The 24585-nt window shown below is 44.3% G+C and overlaps 1 protein-coding gene across 1 annotated transcript in view; it reads right to left on the minus strand.

Moving 5' to 3' along the window:
* Nucleotides 1-2884: 2884 nt before the first annotated feature.
* The window catches only part of GALM (galactose mutarotase), a 52990-nt gene continuing 31289 nt past the window's right edge, over nt 2885-24585 (minus strand). Inside the window, exons 5-7 of the mRNA XM_036873544.1 lie at nt 6291-6432; nt 4619-4793; nt 2885-4043 (exon numbers count right to left, since the gene is read on the minus strand). Coding sequence (XP_036729439.1) covers nt 3966-4043; nt 4619-4793; nt 6291-6432 — 395 coding nt within the window. The 3' untranslated portion in view covers nt 2885-3965. The remainder of the gene's footprint in view (nt 4044-4618; nt 4794-6290; nt 6433-24585) is intronic.

Below are 24585 nucleotides of genomic sequence, written 5' to 3' on the forward strand. Positions count from 1 at the left end.
AAAGCCCGTGCGCAGCAACGAAGACCCAACGCAGCCCCCCCACCCAAATAAATAAATATGACATATCTAGGTGGGGATCTCTTTGTATTTATCCTTGTTGGAGTTATTGAACTTGTTGGATGTATAGATTAATGGTTTTCATCAAATTTGGGGAGTTTTTTGCCATTAATTTTTGAAATATTTTTCTGTCCCTTTACTTTTGGGACCTCCATTACACATATGTTGATGTGCTTATTGTTGTGCCACAGATCTCTGAGGTTCTCTTCCATTTTCTTCAGTCTTTTTTTTTTGTTTTTCAGATTGAATAATTGCTATTGATCTATCTTCAAGTTCACTTTTTTTTTTCTGCCATCTTTAATCTGCTTCTGAGCCTCTGTAGTTGGAATTGTCATTTGTTACTGTACATCTCAACCTCAGAATTTCGCTTGGTTCTTTTTTGTAATCTCTATTCAGTGATTTTTGTTATTTCTGAAAACATTCTTGTGTTTATTTTTAATAGTTTCTTTTTCTTTAAAAACAAGTTTTATTCCCTACAGCAGTGGTCCCCAACCTTTTTGGCACCAGGGACCAGTTTTGTGGAAGACAACTTTTCCGTGGACCTGGGGTGGGGGGTGGGGGTGGGTGGGGGTGGGCGGGGGATGGTTCAGGCGGGAATGCAAGTGATGGGGAGCGGCAGATGAGGCTCTGCTGGCTCGCCCACTGCTCACCTCCTGCTGTGCAGCCCAGGGGTCAGGGACCCCTGTCCTATAGGACTCCTCAGAGTTTTTTTTTTTTAGCTGTGTCAAGCAGCATGCGGGATCTTAGTTCCCTGACCAGGGATCGAACCCATGCCCCCTGCAGTGGAAGTGCAGAGTCTTAACCACTGGACCACCTGGGAGGTCCCTGTGTTTATTTTTAAGCTCAGCTTTGTAGGGGTTGCCCTGTGTCTGCATAGCTTGCTTAGTGGTTAGCAACTGGATGGTCGTCGTGCTCAGACACCTCAACCAGATTTCTACCGTCTGCTGATGGATCTATGTGAAGGTAGGGAGTTGATTCAGTGTTTAGGCTGTTTTCAAGTCTGTTTTCTTTTTGCTAAGTCCCTTTTAATTTCCTCTGCACATGCATGCGGCCTCAGGGTTGGCTAGGAGTGTATGAATAGCTTGGCCCTCTCTGGTCTTTGCTATGCATGTGTGTAGCCTCTGATCACCCAGAAATCTGCTTGCTCCAACCATAATTGCAAACTCAGGCTAGTAGAGCCATCAACCCTCCCAGCTCTCGTAGCACCAAGATCATTATTTTTATTGACAAAGCAGTTGGGCATGGATATCACCTACCACTCCAAAATGAGAACCTCCCCCGCCTTCCGACCATAGCAATCTTCTGGTCTTTGTGTTCTGTTTTGCTCTGGCAGAAGCTCCACGGTGACTGAGCTGGGGGAATAAAGGGAATGGGAGCAGCCCCAGGCAAGGATGCCACAGTCTTCCACTGTTCCTACTCAAAGTTCAGCAGTTTTTCACACATAAACGTGTCTTGGGTTGTATGTTTTGGGTCAGTTCCCAGAGCACTGGAACTGTTTTGTCAATTTCCTTCTACATTTGAAGAGAGGATTTGCTGACTTCCTTACACTGCCAGCTACAGCTGGCAGTGCTACCCAGACCATCTGAGAGTTTAATTACGATTTGAGTAATTGGAGAAGTTGGAATTTAAAGGAAGATAAATTCCTCAATTGGAAAAGGACTGCAGTCCTGTTGAAAATATCCAGAAAGCCCACTGCAAACTGATCCAGTTGTTTAAAATGGTTATAATGGGAACTGGCTAGGGAAGAGGGTATATGCTGTGCTTCCCTCCTTTCTTCTGCTGGTAGTTCTGTATTTTTTCAAGTTCTTTTTTTTTTTTTTTTTTTTTTTTGGCTACATGTGGGATCTCAGTTCCCTGACCAGGGATTGAACCTGCACCCACTGCACTGCACTGGAAGTGTGTCTTAACCACTGGACCACATCTTACCTTGTTTGGCAAAATGAGTGGGAACTGGAAAAATGAAAATCTCACGGTTAATAATAAGAACTTGTGTCATATGAATTTGAAACAAACAGGAATCCATAGATGTTGAACTGAAGTCAATAATATGCTCACCTGTGAAAGATGGGTACTCAGAATAATACAGCACTAGTCTGGTTGTGGGTAGAGGGTTGTATGGACTCCTGGGGACCTGGAGACTTACTCTTGGGGGAGGGGGTTGCATTTGAGTGGATATTTGCATTTTCAACAAGGCTTTAATAATTCTGTAGTTACATATGGTTTTTTCTGTATTGAGTACCATGTTTGTTTTCACCACCTCACATGAATTGCACTAGTGGCTAGCTTTAGTTCCAGCCTGCAGACATATACTCACCTTCCAGATAATTACAGTCGAATCCCTTTGCCTTACAGGTGAGAAAACTGAGGCCAAATGAAATTAGATTGTTTGCCGATGTAGTAAAAGCCAGGAGCAAAGTTAGTGCTGAGGGCTCCCAGCTCTGTCATGGTGCAATTCTACATCATCTGGTTGTTACTATTGGTCTTGTTTTCCCCAGAGAGACTGTGATATCTCTAAGGGACATAACTACATCTTGGACATTACCTCTTGAACCCCTTAAACCCAGGAGAGAACTGTGTACACAATAGGTACTCAGAAAATCCATGCTGAAATGAATTAAAAAACACTCTGGTTTATTTTTGTTGCTAAGAGAGAGGGGAAGTATAGGAATTTCCATAGGCTGCCATTTAAGTAGTGTTCCTCCAGGAAGATGCTGGGGCTGTATTGGAGAGTATGGTAGAATCCAGAACACACCATTTATATTTGGTCCATTTCCCAAAGGTCCATGCCTGACAGATCTAAAGATAAGTGAAGAAACTGGGAGTTTTCTGAAGATGCAGATTTTGATTTTATTTCAACCGATTATTAGTGTATAATAGTATAAGATACATTTCTTTAAAAACCACCAACCCAAACCCATCACTGATGATTCAGTAATTCAGGAAAGGAGGGAAGCCCAGGCTGATCTACATAACACAACATCTGTTCTCGGTGCAATGTGCAATCCTCAGTCAAGGCCCTCCTCACACTAACACAGCTCCTGTCTCCAGTGGCTTCCTTCCCATGCCTTGGCTGGGCTGGGCTTTCTCAGTTAACCCCAAAGGCAGAGAATCAAATTTACAGATTCTTCCTGGACATTTTGATCTTGCACTTTAAGTCACACCATCTGTAGGCTCAGAGACAGACTAAAGCTTCTTACAAAAGTGAATCTGGGAAGAAAGGATGGCTCTAACAGAGTAAGGGTCAGACCCCCCTTTGCCCATCAGTGACACTCGGAATGCTCTGGAAGACGAGTGGAGGCAAAGGGGACTTGAATTCACATGACCTGACCTCGAGTCCTGGCTAAAATTTTTCCTAGCTCTGTGCCTTTAGGTGGGTCATTTATCCCCTCTAAGCCTCAGCTGGCTCACTTCTCCATCATCTGTTGCCGTATCGGGGCAGAGAGGTCCCTCTGCCAGCAGGTTGAATGAGCTAAGTGACCTCTGAAAACTCCAAAGTGCTGCACAGTGCAAGGTGGTATAAGGTAGAGAAGGAGGAAAAAGAAAAGGAATGAGAGTAGGATCAAAGAAAGAAAGGGTGAAAAGTAGAAAAAGAGGCAGAATGGAGAGATGGAGCCAACACAAGGAGCTCAGTTACCACTTCTGGGCTATGGTCAAGGCTTAGATGATGACATTGATGGCTGGGTCCTCTTCACTGCACAGAGAATAGAGCTGATCATTAGACCTGGCCTGGAGCCAGTCTTTGGGAAGGAATCTATTCAGACTGACTCATGACAGCTACCATTTGTATGATTTTAATTCACAGGATCACTTTTAAAGCCTCTAAATCTTCATCTCATCTCTGCATAGGTGACAGGCTGCGGAAGGGGCTCCCAGCCTGGCCCTGGAGCAGGTCACATCTTTACACTTCCTTAAGCCACAGAAAACTTGAACCAAGTGGTGTGGTCATACTCCTCACCAGGCTTCAGCAACACAGGAGGGAAGTGGGGCTGTGAAGGGGAAAACAATACAGGTTACACCTTGCCAGCCCAGGTTGCACCCTTAACCATTCAGGATGGCTTTTGGACTGGTCTCTAGAGCAGTTCTGTGAACCAGTTGCCAGTGTAAGAACTGTTTATTATTGGTTTGCAATGAGATAAAGAATTTGAACCAGAATGAAAATCAACCACATCACTAAACACTGTCACAGCAAGACTTTCTTAAGGAAGCAGGGTTGATTTACATTCTGGTGCAAGCTACAAGCATCTTATTATGGGCTGGAGCTTTGAGGAGCATTACTCTATAAAATAGCTGAAAAGAAAGTTACGAGGAAGTAAACAGGATGAAAAGATTTGGAGGATCATCTTAACACTGTGGTTGCAGAAAATAATAGATTTTTTTTAACATGTAAATGCCATCTTAGTAATGTGGTTAAGAGTTTCCTGTGTTGTTCATGACTTGGAGAAGAGAACATACACAGATTTTTGAATCATACAGATCAAGTCTGACTTGAGTGTTATGACCTCTGTCATCCAGTGTGACCTTGGACACACCACCACTCTAACAAGCTGGCTTGTAGACTTACCTGATTGACTGCATCAGGCCAGTTCTGGGTCTCAAGGCAGAAACCGGAGTGTTTGGGATAGACTGCTCCACTCTTGCCCTTCAGTGTGCCATCCAGGAAGTTGCCCGTATAAAACTGGACACCCGGCTGGGTGGTGTACACTTCCAGTACCCGCCCGCTCCCAGCATGATGGACCCTAGGGATAAAGCCAGACCACATATATATAGGTCCAGGGTGGAAAAGCAGACAGGGAAAAGCTGGGACGCAGCTCTGAGACAGGAATCAGACCCAGTCACAGAGCAGGGACAACATATACGGAGGAGACGAAGGAAGAGCATGGCGGGAACTTCTCGCAGCCTCTTAGGTGAGGCATGAGTAGGTGGTTTTGAGGATCCCCAATAGCAACTTCTCACTCTGAGCTTGGCTTCTCTGGGGAAGGGCAAAAGGGACTCACCCCAGTCAGATATGTTTGTGTGTGTCGGGGGCGGCCAGGTTGGAGACAGATAGTTAGGCTGGGATACTTTCTCATGAAGAGGTGGAGCTCTCTGCTTGGTCTGGCAAGACAACCAGCTATGTCTTCTGAAAGAGAATAGATGCTTCTCCAAATTAAACTGCCCGCCACCCTTGGGGCTAGAGCAGGCAGGGCTCTTTAGCCAGATCCCCCGCAGAACAGATCTGTTCTGGGTTTCCGCCAAATTGTTTCCTTTTTTAAAAAAAACAGGTCTCTACAGATGGAAGAGTACCCACCTGGTCCTATACTTGGGGTCAAAGGGATATATAGATAAAGAAAGGCTGGGTCTCACAGACTTACCGAGGTAAGACATCCCCACAATGTGTAGTCAACCAAGAGGTTCAGGGAAAGATGTTTGGAAAGAGAAAGGCCAGGATTTGAATAGTGGCAGGGAGGTCGGAGGGTCTCCTCACGTGGGGGCCGTGGAAAGAGAAATGTGAATAGGAGGGACAGAGGAGAAAAGCAGGCTTGAGCTAGAAGAACACAGCTGGGGTCTTGGTGCTGGGGCTCTGAGCAAGAGAAGGCTTTTGAAGTTCTTTCTGTTTCTGTTAGAGCTTAAATTATTTTCTCTGCTTTATTTAAGACCCGTTCATTCTGCAAACATTTATTGATTATTTGCTAGTGCCGAGCATGGTATTAGGGTGTTAGGGTAAAGGTAGAGATTCACAAAGATAAGATGGCACAAGGTACTTGGAATTTAGTGAGAAGGAGGGTGTGGACACAGATGCCTGTCAGACAAGGCTGGAGGTGGTGAGTGCTGTAAGGGAAATGCAACCTCCAGCTTGTCATGGAAGTAGGCAAATCATACATCAAAAGTCAAGAAAGGACAAAGGACTCTGGAAGTTCATGGAAAGCAGAGGTGACTTCAGTCAGGAGGAGTTGGGGCTTCTAACAAAAAAACGGCCTTAGAGAACAGGCAGAGATGGGGAGAGGGGAAGCAAAGCGACAGGATGCCAGGTAGGGGCACAGGGAAAACGGTATGATGGGGGAGGGGGGAGATGTATTCACCTATGGAATAGGAGCTTTGAAAAGGCACATAGGATGTGGTAGTTGGTCCCCTGTAGCATAGTAAATGGCATTAATATGGCGGCGGAAAAGCTCCTCAAATAGGAGTTGGCATCTTTTCTTCCCAACAAATGAAAGGCAAATGAAAAGTACAGGCAGCAAATGAAAAGTGCCTACCGTGCACACAAACGCTTTTCTTTAGATCCCTTCAGACAGAAGTTGTGGTCAAAGCCATTCATGTGGAACTCCTGCAGGTGCTTTCCAAGCTCCACTGCCTTCCTCAGGTCAAATGCAGTTCCCTGCACTGGCGCAACTTCTCCTGGTGGGAAGAGGCAGAAAAAAGAGTGACAAATGCCTAAATAAAACCTTTATATCCTAAAGACCCACTGGTTCTACCCTCCCAGCCTTCATTTCAAGTTGTAAAGGAGGTAGGAGTCCAGATCCTAAGAAGAAGAAATTATTGGATCTCCTTAACTGTAAAATGTTACTGACTGCAAGATGCAGTAGCTATAACACTCAGAATCATTCAAGTGTGAAAAAAGTACAAAAATCAAGGAAACGCATAATTTCCATTAAGGAATAAATTGGATAAAGGGTGATGGTTGTCCTAACCACTGAGTCAATCACCTTGTTGACATTTCTTGCTTTAATGCTGAACTATCCCAGGGCTCATAACTGAGCATTAATACCTGGTACTGGCTAACCAGATGCTAACAGCGTTCCTGAGATTAGTGATTTTCGAACCATTTGGGGCCATTATTAGCCAAAGCGACACTGGTAGCCACTCTTCCCCAATCACTTCCCTGATCAGTCTGTAGACTTGAAACAGAGAACTGTTAATAACAACACTGGGACAAATGAGTTAACCGGGACAGTTGGGGGGAAACTAGGATGTATGGCCACTCTACTATTAGCCAATTTTAGAGTCAATCCTTTGTTTGTTTATTTATTTAGGCTGCGTTGGGTCTTCGTTGCTGTGCGCGGGCTTTCTCTAGTTGCGGCGAGCAGGGGCTACTCTTCATTGCAATGTGCAGTCTTTTCATTGCGGTGGCTTCTCTTGCTGTGGAGCACAGGCTCTAGGCTCGCGGGTTTCAGTAGTTGTGGCACACGGGCTCAGTAGTTGTGGCTCGCGGGCTCTAGAGCGCAGGCTCAGTAGTTGTGGCACACGGGCTTTGTTGCTCCGCAGCATGTGGGATCTTCCCAGACCAGGGCTCAAACCCATGTCCCCTGCATTGGCAAGTGGATTCTTAACCACTGCACCACCAGGGAAGCCCAGAGTCAATCCTTTGAATGAAAGCTTTGTGTCTCTAGGAGTGCTTCTTGGAGGAGTTATAGTTGGCAATCAACCACCCCCTTCCTATGTGTAAGCCAGATTCCTCAACCTCTAATAAGTATATTTGTTCTTACCAAGGTGGGACATTCTGAAGCCTCTTTTCAATGATGTGGGTGGGTGACCAATCCTGAGGGAGGACACTGCAGTGTGAAGACCCTCAACTCTTAAAGGGCAAAGCACAGAAGGAATCTGGATGGGAGCCCCATCTTGGTGGTTATTACACAACAAATGATGCCCAGTCAAGACTATCCCTTCGTGGTGTTACAGAACTCAAGGGTGTTGGGACCAGAAGGGTTCTCAGAGCTCATCTGGTCCAAACTGCTCATGTAACAGATGAGACTGAGACCCACACAACTTGATATCATCAAACAACAACCTGTGATATTGATATACCATATTTCCTCAATTTAAGACACTCATTTTCTCATATATATATATATATATATATATATATATAGGCTATAAAATATATATTTATATATATATATATATTTTTTAAACATATATATATTATAATTCCGCTCGGCTTGCAGAATCTTAGTTCCCCCCACGGGATCGAACCTGGGCCCCGACAGTGAAAGCGCAGAGTGCACTGGACTGCCAGGGAATTCCCTCATTTTCATATTTTAAAATCTCTGAAATCATGTCATGTCATGGTTTAACTGGCAGAGGTGGTTTTTTTCCTTCATGGAATGTAAAATAATGGTGAACATTACAACTGATGGCATCTTAGAGTTGATAAAATATGTGAAAATAATTTGCCACATCTTCTGCTCTACTAAAACCACTGAAGAAGAAATCAGGGCTTTGAGGAAATTCCCTGGCGGTCCAGTGTTTAGGGCTCTGCACTCTCATTGCCGAGGACCCGGGATTTGACCCCTGGTTGGGGAACTAAAATCCTGCAAGCCACGCGGTGCAGCCAAAAAAAAAAAAAAAAATCAGGGCTTTGAGGGTGAAAAAGACGAATTAGCGTTATCTTGTGAGTAATTTCTCTGGAGATCCAAGGGAGAGAGCAAATTTCTCAACAGTCCTTTAGACATGTTTGCCAAAAGGCTATAACATGGGTTTTACATTCTTCTGAATATTGTGCCATTTTGCTTTATCACCTTTCATTCTCTTCCCAGCTTTCAGATCTGTTCTTCCCTAGATGCTAGGCTGAGCCATCTCAAACAACGTACGCAAATATTCTGAATTTAGCTCAGTTAAGAAAGCCCAGGGAATGTGCAGAAGAATTCCTCCTCGTAGGCATGTTCCTGGAGTATGACAGAGCCAGGGCAATGGACTAGGAGCCTATTCACAGTCACTCGTCTGATCGATCATCACATTAAACACCTACTGTATGCCAGGCACTCTGCTGGGCAGAGCTGATACATAGATGAGACATGACCTGCCTTTTTAAGCTGCTTGCAGTCTGAAGGAGGGAGAGGACGTATAAGCCGCTCATAACCACAGAGTGTGAAGAGTGCTCCGATAGAGGCACAGCTGTAAGAAAGAAGACAGGCAGTGTGACTGGGTTGGCTTAGATGTGGCAGACTGGGGAGATTTCATCGATAAAAGTTTATTAGTTGAGCTGAGACTTGAGGTGAGGTCATAGTAGGTTGAATGGGTGAAGAAGGTTGAAGAATAATCGATGTGGAGGAAACAGCTTAAGTACAAGGTGTGTGTGTGTACTGTAATAGTAGCAGCAGCAGCAGCAGTAGTAGCAGTTGCAGGGTAGAATGCCTCAGATGAGGAAAGAGATTAAGTAAAGTTAGATGAAATCACTTCTCTGAGCCTGGGGTTTTTCATCAGTGCAACAAATAAGCTGGACTAAATCACTGACTTTCACCCCCTACCCCATTCCTGCAGAATTTTTTATTTCAGAGGGAAGCTCAATAAATACAAGTGCGCGCACACACACACACATGTAAAATAAATATACATATACCGTTGACCCTTGAACAACATGGTTTTGAAATGCACGGGTCCACTTATACATGGATTTTTTTCAGTAATACATACTACAGTACTACACTGTCTTTTTTTTTTAATTTTTAATTTTATTTTTTTTGGCTGCATTGCTGCACATGGGCTTTTGTCTAGTGCGGAGAGCAGGAGCTACTCTTCGTTGCAGTGTGCGGGCTTCTCATTGCAGCGGCTTCTCTTGTTGTGTCTCACGGGCTCTAGACGTGCAGGCTCAGCAGTTGTGGCGCACAGGCTTAGTTGCTCTGCGGCTTGTGGGATCTTCCTGGACCAGGGATCGAACCCGTGTCCCCTGCATTGGCAGGCGGATTCTTAACCACTGCGCCACTAGGAAAGTCCCTACGCTGTCCTTGATTGGTTGAATCTGCAGATGTGGAGGGCCAACTGTAAAGTTATAGGTGGATTTTCGACTGCATGGAGGGTTAGTGCCCCAACCTCCGCACTGTTCAAGGGTCAACTGTATACAACATAAAATACATGTATATAAAAGCCAGAGTGAAGCCAGTACAAGCTCTGAGCAGCTCACCTAGAAAACCCTAGGAACAGATGATGGCAGAGGTGCACCCCATCCCACCCCCTATAAGTATGACCCACTTAGGAGTGAGAAGCCCCTGGTCCTAGGATCTTCCCCAAATACAAAGAATCCCAGGTTCCTCTGCAGCAGGCCAGGCAATCTGGCCAGTCTTTCTTGAGGGGAAAAGAGGAAAGGGACTCTGTTTCAGAGCCTTACACAATGATACAGTTTAGTACATTTAAACGTTTTTGTATTGTCCCAGACCTGAATCATATATTTTGAAGGTAAGTACAGACATTAGGTGTTTAACATACTCTTTCAGGGTGAGAGTTATTTTTCCTTTCATGCGGTCAGATGGATAATGTTTTAGGAACTTGGTTCCTGCTATTTTTAGAGGAGAGATACAGCATGCAAAGTGGGGCTGGAATCTTAGGAGGCTAAGCAAAACGAGGAGCTTGTACCTTACCATTAAAAAATTAAATAGGAAAAAGAGAACTGACTTTTAGCCAATTAAAGCATTTGGTTCTGCTTCTGAGTTCCTAAATACTAAGAAACATGAATGTCCTGTCTCTGGGTGAAAAGAGGGTATCCTTTCCTTAACTCAGAACTTCTGCTCAGAAATGTAGTCTTTTTGGCACGTGAGGGCTGGGGTCTTTGAGTTCACACAGAGCCGTGAGGGTGCCTGGGTTCCAGAGCTCCTGAGGGAGACACGGAGGCCTGGCTAAGACCATCCTAGTGTCTGGTGTCCACTGTTCAACCAAGAGGATCCTTCTCTTACCAGAGTCAGCTTTAGGAAAAGTTAAGTGGTATTCTTTTTGAAACATCCTTTAAAAGCATCTATTTCCTTTGTCTTGGTTCTCCTTTTCCAAAAAAGAATTCTTGTGTAGGTAATATTTACACATGTAATCAATTTAAAAGATAACAAATGTAAAAGGTACAAAGTCGTACTCTACAGTGAAAAGAATTTCTCTCGTCTTTGTTCCCTACAGATCCAGTTTCCTTCAACAGAAGCAACCATTGTCACTTGTTTCTCATGCACCTTCCACAGATACTACAAGGATATCCAAGCATTTAAGTGCACGTCCGTGCACATCCACAAACTCACAGCCTGTTTCCACCTTGAACTTTTCACTCAGTTTATCTTGGAGGTTGTTGCTAAATTTATTCCTAGGTATTTCATTAGACAACTCCATATGCACTCATACTTTTCTCTATTTTTTCTATGATAATCTATTTAAAATTTCTTTTTGAGGTCACAATTGCAAATTTATATATTTTCCTAGAAAATTATCCATTTCATCTATATTACTCTCATGTTTATTTGCAAAGAGTTGAGGAAAGAAATAATTTATGATCCTTTCGGTTTTATCTGTCTGTGGTTATTTGCCTATGCTCATATCTAATTCTGTGGACTGAATAGATTAGCTATGCTATATCTGTTTTATTGGGGGGTATTTTCCCTCCAATGAAGCAGCTCTTGGATTTATGAGTACTACCTTTTCTGATTCTTTTCAAAATTATAATTTCTTTTATTTTTGTTAATTTTTCTTTTGTTCTCTTGGGTTTATTTTATTATTCTTTTTCAAATATCTGCATTAGATGCCTAATTCATTTAATTTCACAATTTTTGATTAATATAAGTAGCGCTAAAATTTTCTGAGTATTATTTTAACTATATCACATGTAGGAGTTTCCATTATAGATAATTGTAATATAATATTTGCTTACTATATATTCCTATATGTTATGTATATATTTCCATTATACATAAATAATTATATATTTATTTTCTAAATATCCTTAGTTTTGGGGTTTGACTTCATTTTTGATCCAAGAATTATTAAGAGAGAGTTAAAACATTTCTAGGAAAAAAAAAAAAAATTCTAGGTCAGTATTGGCTGTGTTGTATTTTGTGAAACTGCCTGAGGTTTTTTTCATGGTCTTAGATATGGTCATTTTTTGGTGAACTTCCATTGTGAATTGCATCCATTGTGAATTGCATCCTTTAGAAAACAGAATGTTTTCTGTCCTGAAATCAGCCTTTTCTGGTGTTTACATTGAGACCCCCTGCTACTTCGGCTTTCACTTGCTTGGTTTGCTTTTGAATTCTTGTATTTTCAAACTTTCTGAGTCACTTGGTTTGTAAACAGCATTCTGTTGGGTTTTGCTTTGTGATTTAATCTGAGAGACTGTTTAATAGGGGCGTTTTATGGCATTAAGATGACACGTATATTCTAATTGTTCTTAGTTTGTCATTATATTTTATGGTATGCTTTCTGTGTTTATGAATTCTACTCGCTTTTTTAAAAAAAATCTTTTACAATATGGTCTGTGTTTGTTCCTGATAATTTAGAAAGTTTGTGTTTTTGTTTTAGTGGTTACATCTATATACAAGTCACTTCAATATAATATACTTAATTCTCTGTTTCTTAGAATCTTCTGAACTTCTTCCTCCCCTTTTCTCCTCTTTGCTCCCAGTTGGGTTTCTGACACATTCTAATGTAATTCTAATAAAGGCACTTTTGTTTCCCAGTAGATGGTGCTAGAGACCCAATATAAAGAGCTTGCTTTATAAACATACACCTTGTCTGAGTTCAGTCAGTCCTCTAAACCCTGAGCAGTTCTGGAGGATGGCTGAACTTTTTGGATCTCGAAGGCCAAATCCTGGATGGTAGTGACCCACCGGGGCGCTACTGTCCTGTGAAGTCTGGGTGACCAGCTATCTCCCACACTGACTTTAAAAAAGCCAACAGTGTTTCCTTATGAAACAATTAGACTGGGAAAAAGAAGCAGCTGTTCTCATGGGCTCAAGAAGATTTTAATCTTACCAACCCATATTCCGAGTGGTAATTTATGTTACGCTTTCTTCCCTAACTTTAAATGGTACTCACAATATTTAGTTCTTTCTTAAAGCCATATTTGACTCAAAATCGAACCCTTAAAACAGCCCCAATGTGATCGCCTGGGTCAGTCAATCAATTACTTACTTTTCTTGACTTTAAAGAAATAAGAAAGTCATGGAATTTTCATGAAGGAAGGACCCAGGGCATATTTCATGTCTGTTAACCTGATATTGAGCAATCTATGATACTGAGCAATCAGTGTTTACTTTAGCTTTTCTCTCTGTAAAACAAAGCTGCTATTATTTGCCGCCCTATACATTACATGGAAATATTTGATAAATGATATGTTTGAACATTTTCAGGAGGATGGCATAAATAAAAGGGCTAAATTTCAGGAAATATATATATAACACAAAGCAGAGCTTAGAGAGGGTAAGACTTCAAGAACGGCAGAGAAGCCCTGACTTAAAATTTAGACACTTGGGATAATTGTAAAAAGAGATTTTTGCTGAATGAGAAGAAAAAGAGAAGGTTCCAATCTGTCTTTTCCAGCCTCATGCCCTGACACACTCCCTCATGCGCTTACTGGTCAGGCATATGGGAAACTTAGAATTTGTCTCCCAGATTCACTATGTCTTTGGACCCTTTCTTGTAACTGGAATGACATTTCTGGGCTCCCCCACCCCACTCCAGCAAAGCCCACCAGGTCATTTAAGAATGCTTATTCTCGGGCTTCCCTGGTGGCGCAGTGGATGGGAATCTGCCTGCCAATGCAGGGGACACGGGTTCGATCCCTGGTCTGGGGAGATCCCACATGCTGCAGAGCAACTAAGCCTGTGTGCCACAACTACTGAGCCTGTGCTCTAGAGCCCGAGGGCCACAACTACTGAGCCTGCGCTCTAGAGCCCATGTGCCACAACTGCTGAGGCCCGCGCGCCTAGAGCCCGTGCTCCACAACAAGAGAAGCCACCACAATGAGAAGCCCGTGCACCGCAACGAAGAGTAGTCCCCGCTCGCTGCAACTAGAGAAAGCCTGCGTACAGCAATGAAGACCCAACACAGCCAAAAATAAATAAATTAAAAAAAAAAAAAAAAAGAATGCTTATTCTCTAATGCTATTTCCTCTGTGAGGGACTGTATCCTCCACAGCCAGAACTAATCCCCTTTTCTACTTTGTTCCCCACTTTGAACATACTTTCTCCAAGACATTCATCCCATTAAGGCATAGCTATAGGATTATATCAAGCTTTATATCCGTAAGGAATGTGAGCCCCTAGAGGGCAGGGATTGTGTCCTACTGATTTTTGACCCTCTGAGCATTAAACAGAGCCTTTACTTGACTGAAAACCTGATGAGTGAATGAAGTAAAGGGAAAAAAAAAAGGGCAAATGTGAATGTTGTAGCATCCTGTGACAAAGTCAGAATGAAAGATCTAGAAAGGACCTTAGGAATTACCTCATCTAGTACCCTCGCTTTGCAGATGAGGTTGGAACCCAGACGGCTAGAGGGACTTGCCCAAGGTGACACATCTGCATAGTGTCACAGCCTCCAGGCCCCTACTCAGGCACTCTCCACCTCACCCTGGAGTGACTTGGGTACAGCCCCTCGCACCTCCAGCCCTCAAGTACTCTTGATTTTTCTAAGACTTTGGAGAATGAATGTGCAGTTCTTTCAATTTCAGTTTATCTACATATGTGAGTTTGTGCTTTGGTGCTAAGAATAGAAGGAGATGTCAAAATAGCTCTCTCAGCAACGCTGAGTGTACAGAAAATGAAGCCGAAATGGAAAGGGTGCCTTCAGAGAGGATGTCACATCACCAGACTTTGGTTTTGAAGCCACCAGAAAGCTGTGGTGTCAGCAGAGAGAAGCCGTTTTCAGATGAGGATTTCTTATTGTCCTGAATAAGGTTGGCTGGGTGTGCATTTAGGTCTGAGCAGCAATGCCTGGCAGATGGTGGGCTCTGACCCAAAGGTGTGGGGTTACAGCTCTGGGGGAGTGGCCTGAGGCAGTACTTCTGCTTCCCTATTTCAGGGAAAGTCTGACTGCAGGCCCCACTAAGGATCCACTTGAGGTTACTGTCATGAATTTTGAGTGAGACCAGTAGCTGTATGGTGGTATGGGTGAGTAGCATTAGTCAGGGTTGGGCTTTGTTAGGAGAACACAAAGAAAAAGGAGACGGCGAGGGAGTGGAGAGCATATGAAAAGGGGTGACTCTAATGATGGACTTTTGATCTTAGTAGGGGAGGAGGTGAACAGTGAAAGGGTGGTAGGATCAAGTGACTATAGGTTCTTGTGGCATTGAAGAATTATTGAAGCTGAAACAAACATCTTAAATAGTGATCATAAAAGGCTGCAGTAAGAGGTAGTGACAAAGTCAAGGGTATGACTCAAAGATCATAGGAGTGAGTAGCTGAAAACCTTGGAGGACGAGATCATTGGGAGAGGACGTCAAGAAGCTAAAAGGTCAGGGTATCATCAATATGGATAATGAAATAATGTAGAATTATGATAAGAGTAATGTTGGAGTGACAGTGAGCCAGGAATAAGGTCAAGTCTACAGAGGACCTCAACAAAGACAGCTCACGTGAGTGTCACCCTGGCAACTACAGCTGACTCATTCTTGCAAGAAGATGATGTAGACCTGAGCAGTGGAAACAGGACTCTAACATTCCAGATGTCTGTCACAAGGCCTTAAATCTTCCTCTAGCTCCTCATTCCTGACAGAGTTATAATTACCTGCCCTCTGGAAGTACAGGAAAAACTCACTGCCTTCATGAAATCCATCTGCTTTGATTCATATCTCTTATCTCACATGAAGGAGTCTTACAGGCGCTCGACCTTTTCCCCATGACTGCTTGTGGCATACTGCATTTTTCAAAGATGGCCACACCAGGATATATTCATCCCACAGGCTCTACTTACAATGTGATGTTGACACTCCTTCAGTGAGAGGTGAAGTCTTTTTTCCCTCCCTTAAGCCTGGATGGACCTTTGTAACTGCCTCAACCAATAGAATGTGGTACAAGTGATGCTATGTGATTTCTGAGGCCAGGTTATAAATACAAAGTGGCTTTGCCCTGGCCCTCTCTGCCTCAGGACATTTGCTCTTGGTTCCGGCCGCCATGTTGTAAGGAAGCTCAAGTCACATTGAAAGGCCATGCGTGGGGTTTTCTGGCTGACAGCACCCAACCAATAGCCAGCATCAACTGCCAGACATGCAAGTGAATGAGCCTTCTGATGATTCCAGCCCCTGCTCTAACCTTCCAGCAGAGGTCCTAGACATCATACGTAGAGACAAGATATGCCCTGTCTAAATTCCTGACCACTATTTCTTACCAGAAACAGTAAGAGATAATAAAGTGGGAGTGGGCTTCCCTGGTGGTGCAGTGGTTGAGAATCTGCCTGCCAATGCAGGGGACACGGGTTCGAGCCCTGGTCTGGGAAGATCCCACATGCCACGGAGCAACTGGGCCCATGAGCCACAATTACTGAGCCTGCGCGTCTGGAGCCTGTGCTCCGCAACAAGAGAGGCCGCGATGGTGAGAGGCCCGCGCACCGCGATGAAGAGTGGTCCCCACTTGCCGCAACTAGAGAAAGCCCTCGCACAGAAACGAAGACTCAACACAGTCATAAATAAATAAATAAAAGAACGTGAATTTCTTTAAAAAAAAAAAAAAAAGCAAACTGGGCTATTCATTTCAGTAACAGTCAAGTGGTCTTAGTTTGCATTCAATTTCCAATCAGTTTCTCAATCTATTTCATCTGAAGTCTTCACATTACCCACTATAAAAAAAAATTAAAAAATTAAAAAAAAATAAAGTGGGAGTAATTTATTACATAGCAATAGATAACTAGTATACTGCCTTGGCATGTTTTCACCTCTTGGCACTTGATTTGACAAGACAGGAGGTGACAAATTTTGATAGAAGTCCCTTTAGATGATTCTACCTTAAGAACACTAATCCTTGCAATTACTTTTGGATGGGGGAAAAACAAATATAAATTTGCTAGTTCACCCATTTTTGAGTATCTTTTATGCACCAGGCATTAAACTGACCCCAGGGAACTTAGAATCTGATGAAAGAGACAGACAAAAAAATAAAAACTTACAGGAGGGCTTCCCTGGTGGCGCAGTGGTTGGGGGTCTGCCTGCTAGTGCGGGGGACACGGGTTCGTGCCCTGGTCTGGGAGGATCCCACATGCCGCGGAGCGGCTGGGCCCGTGGGCCACAACTGCTGAGCCTGCGCGTCTGGAGCCTGTGCCCCGCAACGGGAGGGGCCGCGATAGTGAGAGGTCCCCGCACCGCGATGAAGGGTGGCCTCCGCTTGCCGCAACTGGAGAAAGCCCTCGCACGAACCGAAGACCCAACACAGCCAAAAATAAATAAATAAATAAATAAAGTAGCTATAAAAAAAAAAAAAAAAAAAAAAAAACTTACAGGAGAGTATGACAAATGCAACAAGAATGGCATTCAAAGGGCTCTGATGGAGCAGAGAGCAGCAGCACCTAATGCAGCCAGGAGGGTCAGGAAAGGTTTTCCAGAGGTGGTGACAGGAGGCTAACCTTGAAAGGTAAGTCAGGATTGGCTAACTGGACAAGGCGCAGGACTACTCTCATCTGTGAATGACAAGAGTGGTCATGTGAACATCACTCTGGCAACTACAGCTGCCTCATTCTTGCAAGAAGATGATGTAGACCTGATTATTGGAAACGAGATTCTCTAACATTCCAGATCTCTGTCACAAGGCATTAAATCTGTCACAGGAATGGACTCTTGTCCGTATTTGGGGTGAAGGCAAGACAGTTATATTACACTTGTCCTATGGGCTCCTAGCTCTGGCTTGATTTTTTGGGCAAAAGACTTAAGAAACAGAGTAGAAGGTAAATTAGTCCTTATGAACTCCTGATCAAACACTGACTACTGAAATGGTTTTCTGTGTGACATCTGGACATGAACACTCTTCCCAGTATCTGACTGAGAAAATTTCGCCCGGGGTGAATTTTAATTCAATGCTTTTAACTTTGCATCATCTGAAATAGCTCTTTTCCCTACCTGGTGGCCCTAGTGCCTGACTCTCTGAGAAGATGAACAGATGGTCACTGCAAGAGTCACTGAATCTTCATGTTTATTCATTTTTCAGCCCCTTCTTTCCTGGCAGGTCCCCTTTCTAGCTCATCTTCACACAACCCAATAACACAAGTACAGTGCTATTGGAAGAAAACCAGAGTCCCTCCAGACAGTCCTCAGCACCGGTAACTCCTGTTTATAATTACAATTAAAAATCATTTTGAGAAAAGAGAAAAGAAAGCAAAAGAAAATCTGGCACAGACTTTGTAGAAAAATTTGGTGGAGGGAAGAAATTTTCTCCAATAATTTTTTCTCCCTTAAAAAAGAAATGTTTCTGGGACTTCCCTGGTGGCGCAGTGGTTAAGAATCCGCCTGCCAATGCAGGCGACACGGGTTCGAGCCCTGGTCTGGGAAGATCCCACATGCCGCAGGAGCAACAAAGCCCACGTGCCACAACTTAACTACTGAAGCCCACGTGCCTAGAGCCCATGCTCCGCAACAAGAGAGGCCCCCGCAATGAGAAGCCTGCGCACCGCAACGAAGGGAAGAGTAGCCCCCACTCGCCACAACGAGAGAAAGCCCACGCACAGCAATGAAGACCCAACGTAGCCATAAAAAAAAAAAATTAATTAATTATTTAAAAAGAGAAATGTTTTTTAAAATATTAAGTATGTTATTTGAAAATTATTTTCTATGATTTGTCCTATATGTTGATAACAAATCTATGTAAGATGTCTTAGGATTTAGACAGACTTGCTAACTGACCTTGGTAGGTTTCTATGCTTCTGTAAGATTCAATTTCCCCACTTATAAAATGGAGCTAATATTGGTATCTACCTAATACAGATACTGTGATGTTTAATTGAGAGAATGCTATGAAGGAGGTCGAATCTCTAGACCAGCACCTGGCACATAGTGCTCACTCTGTTACACACACACACACACACACACACACACACACACACAAACACTCCAGAAATACAGAGAACAGAGAAAACAACTATTCATTATAGTTTGTCATTAATACTAAAGGAAAGTGCATTCCTGCCTCCAGGGGGCATTGACATTTTCATTACAAAGAATTTTTTAAATTTTGTTTTTATTTTTTGAAACTTTCTCTCTTAGTGATTTTTAAATCTAGAACAATGGTTTTTAAAGTGTTTTCTGAATCATGGACTCCTTTGAGAATGTTATAAAAGTTATGGGCTCTCTCTCCAAGAAAATGCACACACACACACACACACACACACACACACACACACACACACAATGTTCCCAGAACCTCTGAAGTCCAGTGGTGCGTGCCTGGTTAAGAATCTCTGATCTATAGGCTGGTAAGTATTTTCTGCCTATACCACTACTTGTCACAAAACAAGCTGCCCTCTCATGACCTGATACTGAAATGCACATTTGGAATGTTGCAGTCACATAACCTGAGGTGTCTGGGCAAGAAATGCCGACTGGGAGTTTCCTGGCAGATTCCTCCTATAGCAATGTGGCAAAGGCTTTGCATAATACATCAGGGCCTCCTTCGGGACGGTTTATGATTCCTCCATATTCTTGCAGCATGGACAACAAAGTAACACGTGAAAGGGCACAGAAGCTTGTCTTAATCTGAGCAATTCAACGGCTCAAAGAAACCACAGGAAAATGAAGTATCAGAGAAAGTGGAAATTGCCCCAATGCCAGCTCAGAGAATGCGGCTCATTAGGCAAACTGTGTTCCCCGGCTGCAGGACATATCAGCAGTCATCATCACCAATTACTGTTATCAGCTTCAGGAGCATCCTGCTTACTTGGTGGGCAGTTAAACTCAATAGACATTAGAATGGATTTTAGGGTCAGGCAGGCCTGGATTTAAATCCTGACTTTCTTTGCTGTAAAAAATTGTGGAGGTCATTGAGCTTCTCTGAATCTTGACTTCCTCATCTATAAAACGGGGATAACAAGAGTGTCTACTCATAGGATTATGGAAATTAAGTGAGATAAGGCATGCAAGGTGCTCCTACCCAGCACATAGGAAGTGCTTAGGAATACAGCTGTATTATGGACAGTAGCTGAGGGCAATAACAGCATAGACTTTGGAGTTGGGGAGACTTGGCTCCAAATCTTGACTCTACCAGTGACTTACCCGTTTAACTTTGTGCAGGTTACCTGACCTCTCCAAATGCCCGTTTCTTCAAATGAGGCTTAACTGAAGCATAACACCTATTTCAAAGGGTAGTTCCATGAGCTAATGCATGTATATGCTTAGCTCAGTGTCTGGTACATATTAAACACTCAGTAAATGGTGGCAATGATGATAATGATGATGGTCATAATAATAGTTAATACTTACAGAGCTCTTAACTAAATGCCAGGAAGTGTTCTAAGCACTTTACACGTATTATCTCATTTAATCTTCACAACTAATGAGGTAGGTCCAGTTACTGTCTCCACTCTACACTCTACACATGAGGCCCGCAGAGGTAGAATAAATTGTCCAAAATCACAGAGCTGGTGAGGATTTAAACCTAAGCAGTCAGGGTTTGAGTCCGTGCCCTTAACTACTGTGTTTTCCTGATGATGATGTGTCAAAATCAGCCCTTTTAAACAGCCATTCAAGGTCATACCAAGGACTCACTTCACTAAGGTCAGAGGTGCTTTCCACTTCTCTGGCCAGGACTCCCTTGCCTGCCCCCATCAGTTTTCATGGCACCCTGGGGGGACCCACTGCCCAAGAGCAGTGCATTGCTGGGGCCGGATGTTGATCTATGAGAACCAAGACCACCTTCCCAAATCCCCCTGGATCCACTGGACTCGGTCTGCCAATGGCTGTTAACTGCTCTCGTGTGAGAGGGGCAGCCCTTCTGCCAGTGTTCGGGGTTTGCTTGATGATTTCAAAAGGGGAACACGTTGGGGCAGAAGAATTTTCCCACATGCTGCTTCAGAGCAGCTCGAGCAGACTCCAGCGACAATGGAGGCTCATAGGAGACCCCTGGCCTCCACTCTTCCCCGAGAGTCACAAGGCTCCCACAGTGACGGTTCACAGGAAGCCAAGACGAGCAGCAGGGACAGGTCAGCTGATATCCTGACACCATGATAAAGACAGTAGTTGAAAATAGATAGCCAAATTATGTTAATGGCCTAGGGTCAGAGAACAGAACCAGTAAGGGAGAGAGGGGAGAAATCAGTCCAGCCTTTCTGGTCAGTTGACACAGTGGCAGTGTCAAGAAATGGCTTTACGTGGGAAATTTAGCCCCTCTGATCTCCATCAGTGCTCCCACTTCTCACAAATCACCCCAAACCAACATAGCACCATCTAAGTTTCGAGGCATACCCCGGACACCCTTATACTGAGACTGCTGCCCCAAGCCCTCCTACACAGAAATGGTGGTCCCATCACAGCTGCTCAGCCTCCTCTGGCTTAGTCTGGACACGGAAGTGGTGTGTTTGTACTAGTGGAGCTGGAGGGCAGGCAGCCTGGAAAGGCAGGGCCGGCCTCCCCGATCTCACTAACGTGCAGGATGTGGTCGCTATCCTCTCTGGGAAGGTGTGTGCTGCAGACCCGGAGTTCTATTTGCTCCTTGCATCTGGCGCTGCCCACAAGAACACCTTCACACGCTACAAATTTAGGAGCAGTTCTCTGTCCTGGGAACAATTCTGGAATGGAGACGGAAAAGGAAGGAGGAAGCCTGCTCCCCAGGAACCAAACACAGATGCATTCAAATACAAACCATTCCTGGTCACCCCCTAGGCTTCTCAGACTGGGTCACAAGGCTGGTGGCTCATGGAGCCTGGGGAGATGAAGCATCCGGGCTTCAGTGAGCAGGCTCTGTAGGGAGTTATCAAATGGCCTCTGATCTGTGGCTAATCTAGATGAAGATACAGAAGGTATTTTCCTCAGACTATGACAGCATGAAGCTGGGAGGCAGATACGCTTGGGACAACAGAATCAGGAATCCAAAAGAAAGTGTAAAGCAGGGGTAAAGCACAAGATGAAATTTATGGATAACAGGAACAGATAGGGTCCTGCACTTGTGTCTGGAAAAAAAAAAACAAAAAAAAACCCAAACCAAAGGACACACCAGCTAGGTTTAGATTGTAACCCTAACCCCGGGTACAAAACAATCTTCTGAGGTTCTATTTCCTTACTTGTGAAATTGGGACACTATAGCCCCTCCCTCATTAAGTTGTCATAAAGATTAAGGACAGTTGATACAGGGAAAGTACCCAGCACAGTGATGTGATGGTTCTTCGTACCGTGCTTCACACACACGTGGTCTGGTTCCAGAGCCTTTGTTCTTAACCGTCATGTTACATTTACTCTCATAAATGTTAAGTCTAGTTACTACAGTTATTACCGACTAGGGAGAGATGTAGCGGAGCCACAGCTTGTATGAAAATGACTTTAAGGATGTGGTTGGCAGGAAGTTCGATGGAAGTCACATAAAGACTGTAATGAGGTGTTGACAGCTCTTGGTTACCGTCTGCAGCATCACAGGATGACCTGAGGATGTTCTGCCTCAAGAAGAAATGACTTGGGGGCGACATGACAGCTGCCTTCTAAGGTCATAAGCCTGCTCTTTAGGGACCCGAGGCCCAGAACTAAGCCAAGTGGGGGTGGGCTCTAGGTAGACGGATTTCAGCTCAATATCGGGAAGGCCTTTCCTACGTGCTGGCCCAGGATGGGCAGTGAGTATCCCGTCCAGAAGGCACCTGAGTGTCGGCAAAGCCCATGGTTCTGAGATTCAAATACTCGACTGGTGGGTGGTGGTTGGAAAAGATAAGGTCCTTTCCAACCGTGACATTCCAGGACTATAGGTCCAATGGCCCATGTGACAAACACAGTGAAGCAAGTTGTTCCCTTCGGGGGCACACTGTGATATTTGGTTAATTCTCTCTCCTTTTTAAATAAAAACTTCAGCTTGTCTTACCTAAGGAAGCCATTGGCTGAGAGCAGCTCTTTGCAGAATGAGCTATAAAGAATGGCTTTTGATAAGAGAGGCCGAGTCAGAGAGTGAAGTGTTGGAGCAGAAAGGGGAATAAAGGTAGCTAAGGGGCAGCAGGAGGACCCAGCGTTGTTGGGGAGAGAAGCAAATGGGCAGAAATAGGTGTCAAAAGGGGGGGAAAGCAACAAAGTTACTAGAGGTTACACAGAGCTCTTTAGAGCCTTTTCAATAGCTGCTCAAAGCACAGGCCGGGACCACCAGCACAGGCATCACCTGGTGCCTGTTAGACACAGGCTCCACCCCACACCGAGTCAGAATCTGCGTATCAACAAGCCCCCCAGGTGACTTGTGTGCACTTTAAAGGTGAAAGGCAGTGATGTGGAGACCATCTAAGGGAGACGTAGGCTCAAGTGTGCTGTACTTTCATCTCAAAAAAAAAAAAAAAAAAAGGGGCAGGGGGAGGCGAGGAATGCTGGGGCACGAGGAAGAGTCTGGTCTCCATGGGGACGGCCCAGCTACACTTCCAGCCCAGCTGCTCCAGTTATGTCTGTTTCTTTAGTCAGGTTCAGAACAGTCAGTCAAATTTGCATAAGGAAACCAGCGGTAATGGGGCTCGTGGGCACAGGTACTCATCTGACACCTAATTAAGCCATCTTGGTAAGTCATCTCTAGAATGCCTGTTATTATTTTAGGAAGCAACATAAAGAGAATGATAATTAAAAGTAACACCCTGGGTGGGAATTTTGACTTTATTCCAGTGGTTGGCAAGTTAAGTACCTTGGGATTTTTTTTTTAAGGTAACATTTCTATAAATTTTCGTAGAGCACACGACCTCAAAGCTTGTCTCTGCTGCAGTTTTTTCCCTTTCCTCTGCCGATGCTTCAATTTTGCGGCTTTATTCTACTGCTGGTTTTTATGTATTTATTTATTTTTTCCCACTGAGCACTTTTTGGTTTTGACTTGCAGTGGGGGAGGGCATTACCTCTGGATATTACATGCCATCGGAAGCATAAAATGCTAAACACCGTTGCATGATGTTTTCAGGTGAGAAGACAATTTTACATTTCACAGTTGGGACCACGTGAGGCATTTTCATGCGGGGAATTTTTCCATCCTAGACTCTCATCAAGATGGTATCTGGGGATTTGCCGCCAGTGTAAAATTCACCCAACTGTCTGCAGCCTCCTAGCCTTCCCGCTAGACCTGGTCTCCTCCTGAGTGCCGCCACGCTCCCCTGGACTTCCAGGTGTGCACGAGAGCCCTCACATCCTTTGCTGCCTTCCCCGGGCCCACTGTCTATGACCTGAGCCACTTGGTTAGTAACACCCTTATTGACCTGCTTTACACCCTGTCCTCTCCTCCTGCCCCTCCGTCCAGACAAAACCCAACTAGGGATCATCCCACAAGCCACCTTCTCTGCTTCCGACTCCAGCTGCTGAGAGAAACTGGAGAGAATCCCCAGAACCAACTGGGGCCGCCACAAATTCATGGTCTCAATCCTCTCCTGGATTCTCGGCACCACCTGATACACATTTTACTCGTCTTCAATCAGCTCCTCTCCCACCAGAAAACCTCTCCCTGACCCTGCACCTGCACCTCACAGAGGCACCCTCTTCTCTCTCTCAGAGCTTTTTGAACGCGGATTCAACACCAGTAGCTTCCTTAGCTCACTCAGATAGCTTTTTACAAGTTCAGATTCCCTGGCCCCATGTTAGAGCACATGAATGGGAGTCTCTACGGTGGGCCCAGGATGCTGTATTCAAAAGTTGCCTTAGCTGGGAACCACTCAGTGGCCTACATTCCTTGACCCTCTCCCCTCATT

This window comes from Balaenoptera musculus, chromosome 13 (assembly GCF_009873245.2).
Source record: "Balaenoptera musculus isolate JJ_BM4_2016_0621 chromosome 13, mBalMus1.pri.v3, whole genome shotgun sequence".
Classification (NCBI taxonomy): domain Eukaryota; kingdom Metazoa; phylum Chordata; class Mammalia; order Artiodactyla; family Balaenopteridae; genus Balaenoptera; species Balaenoptera musculus.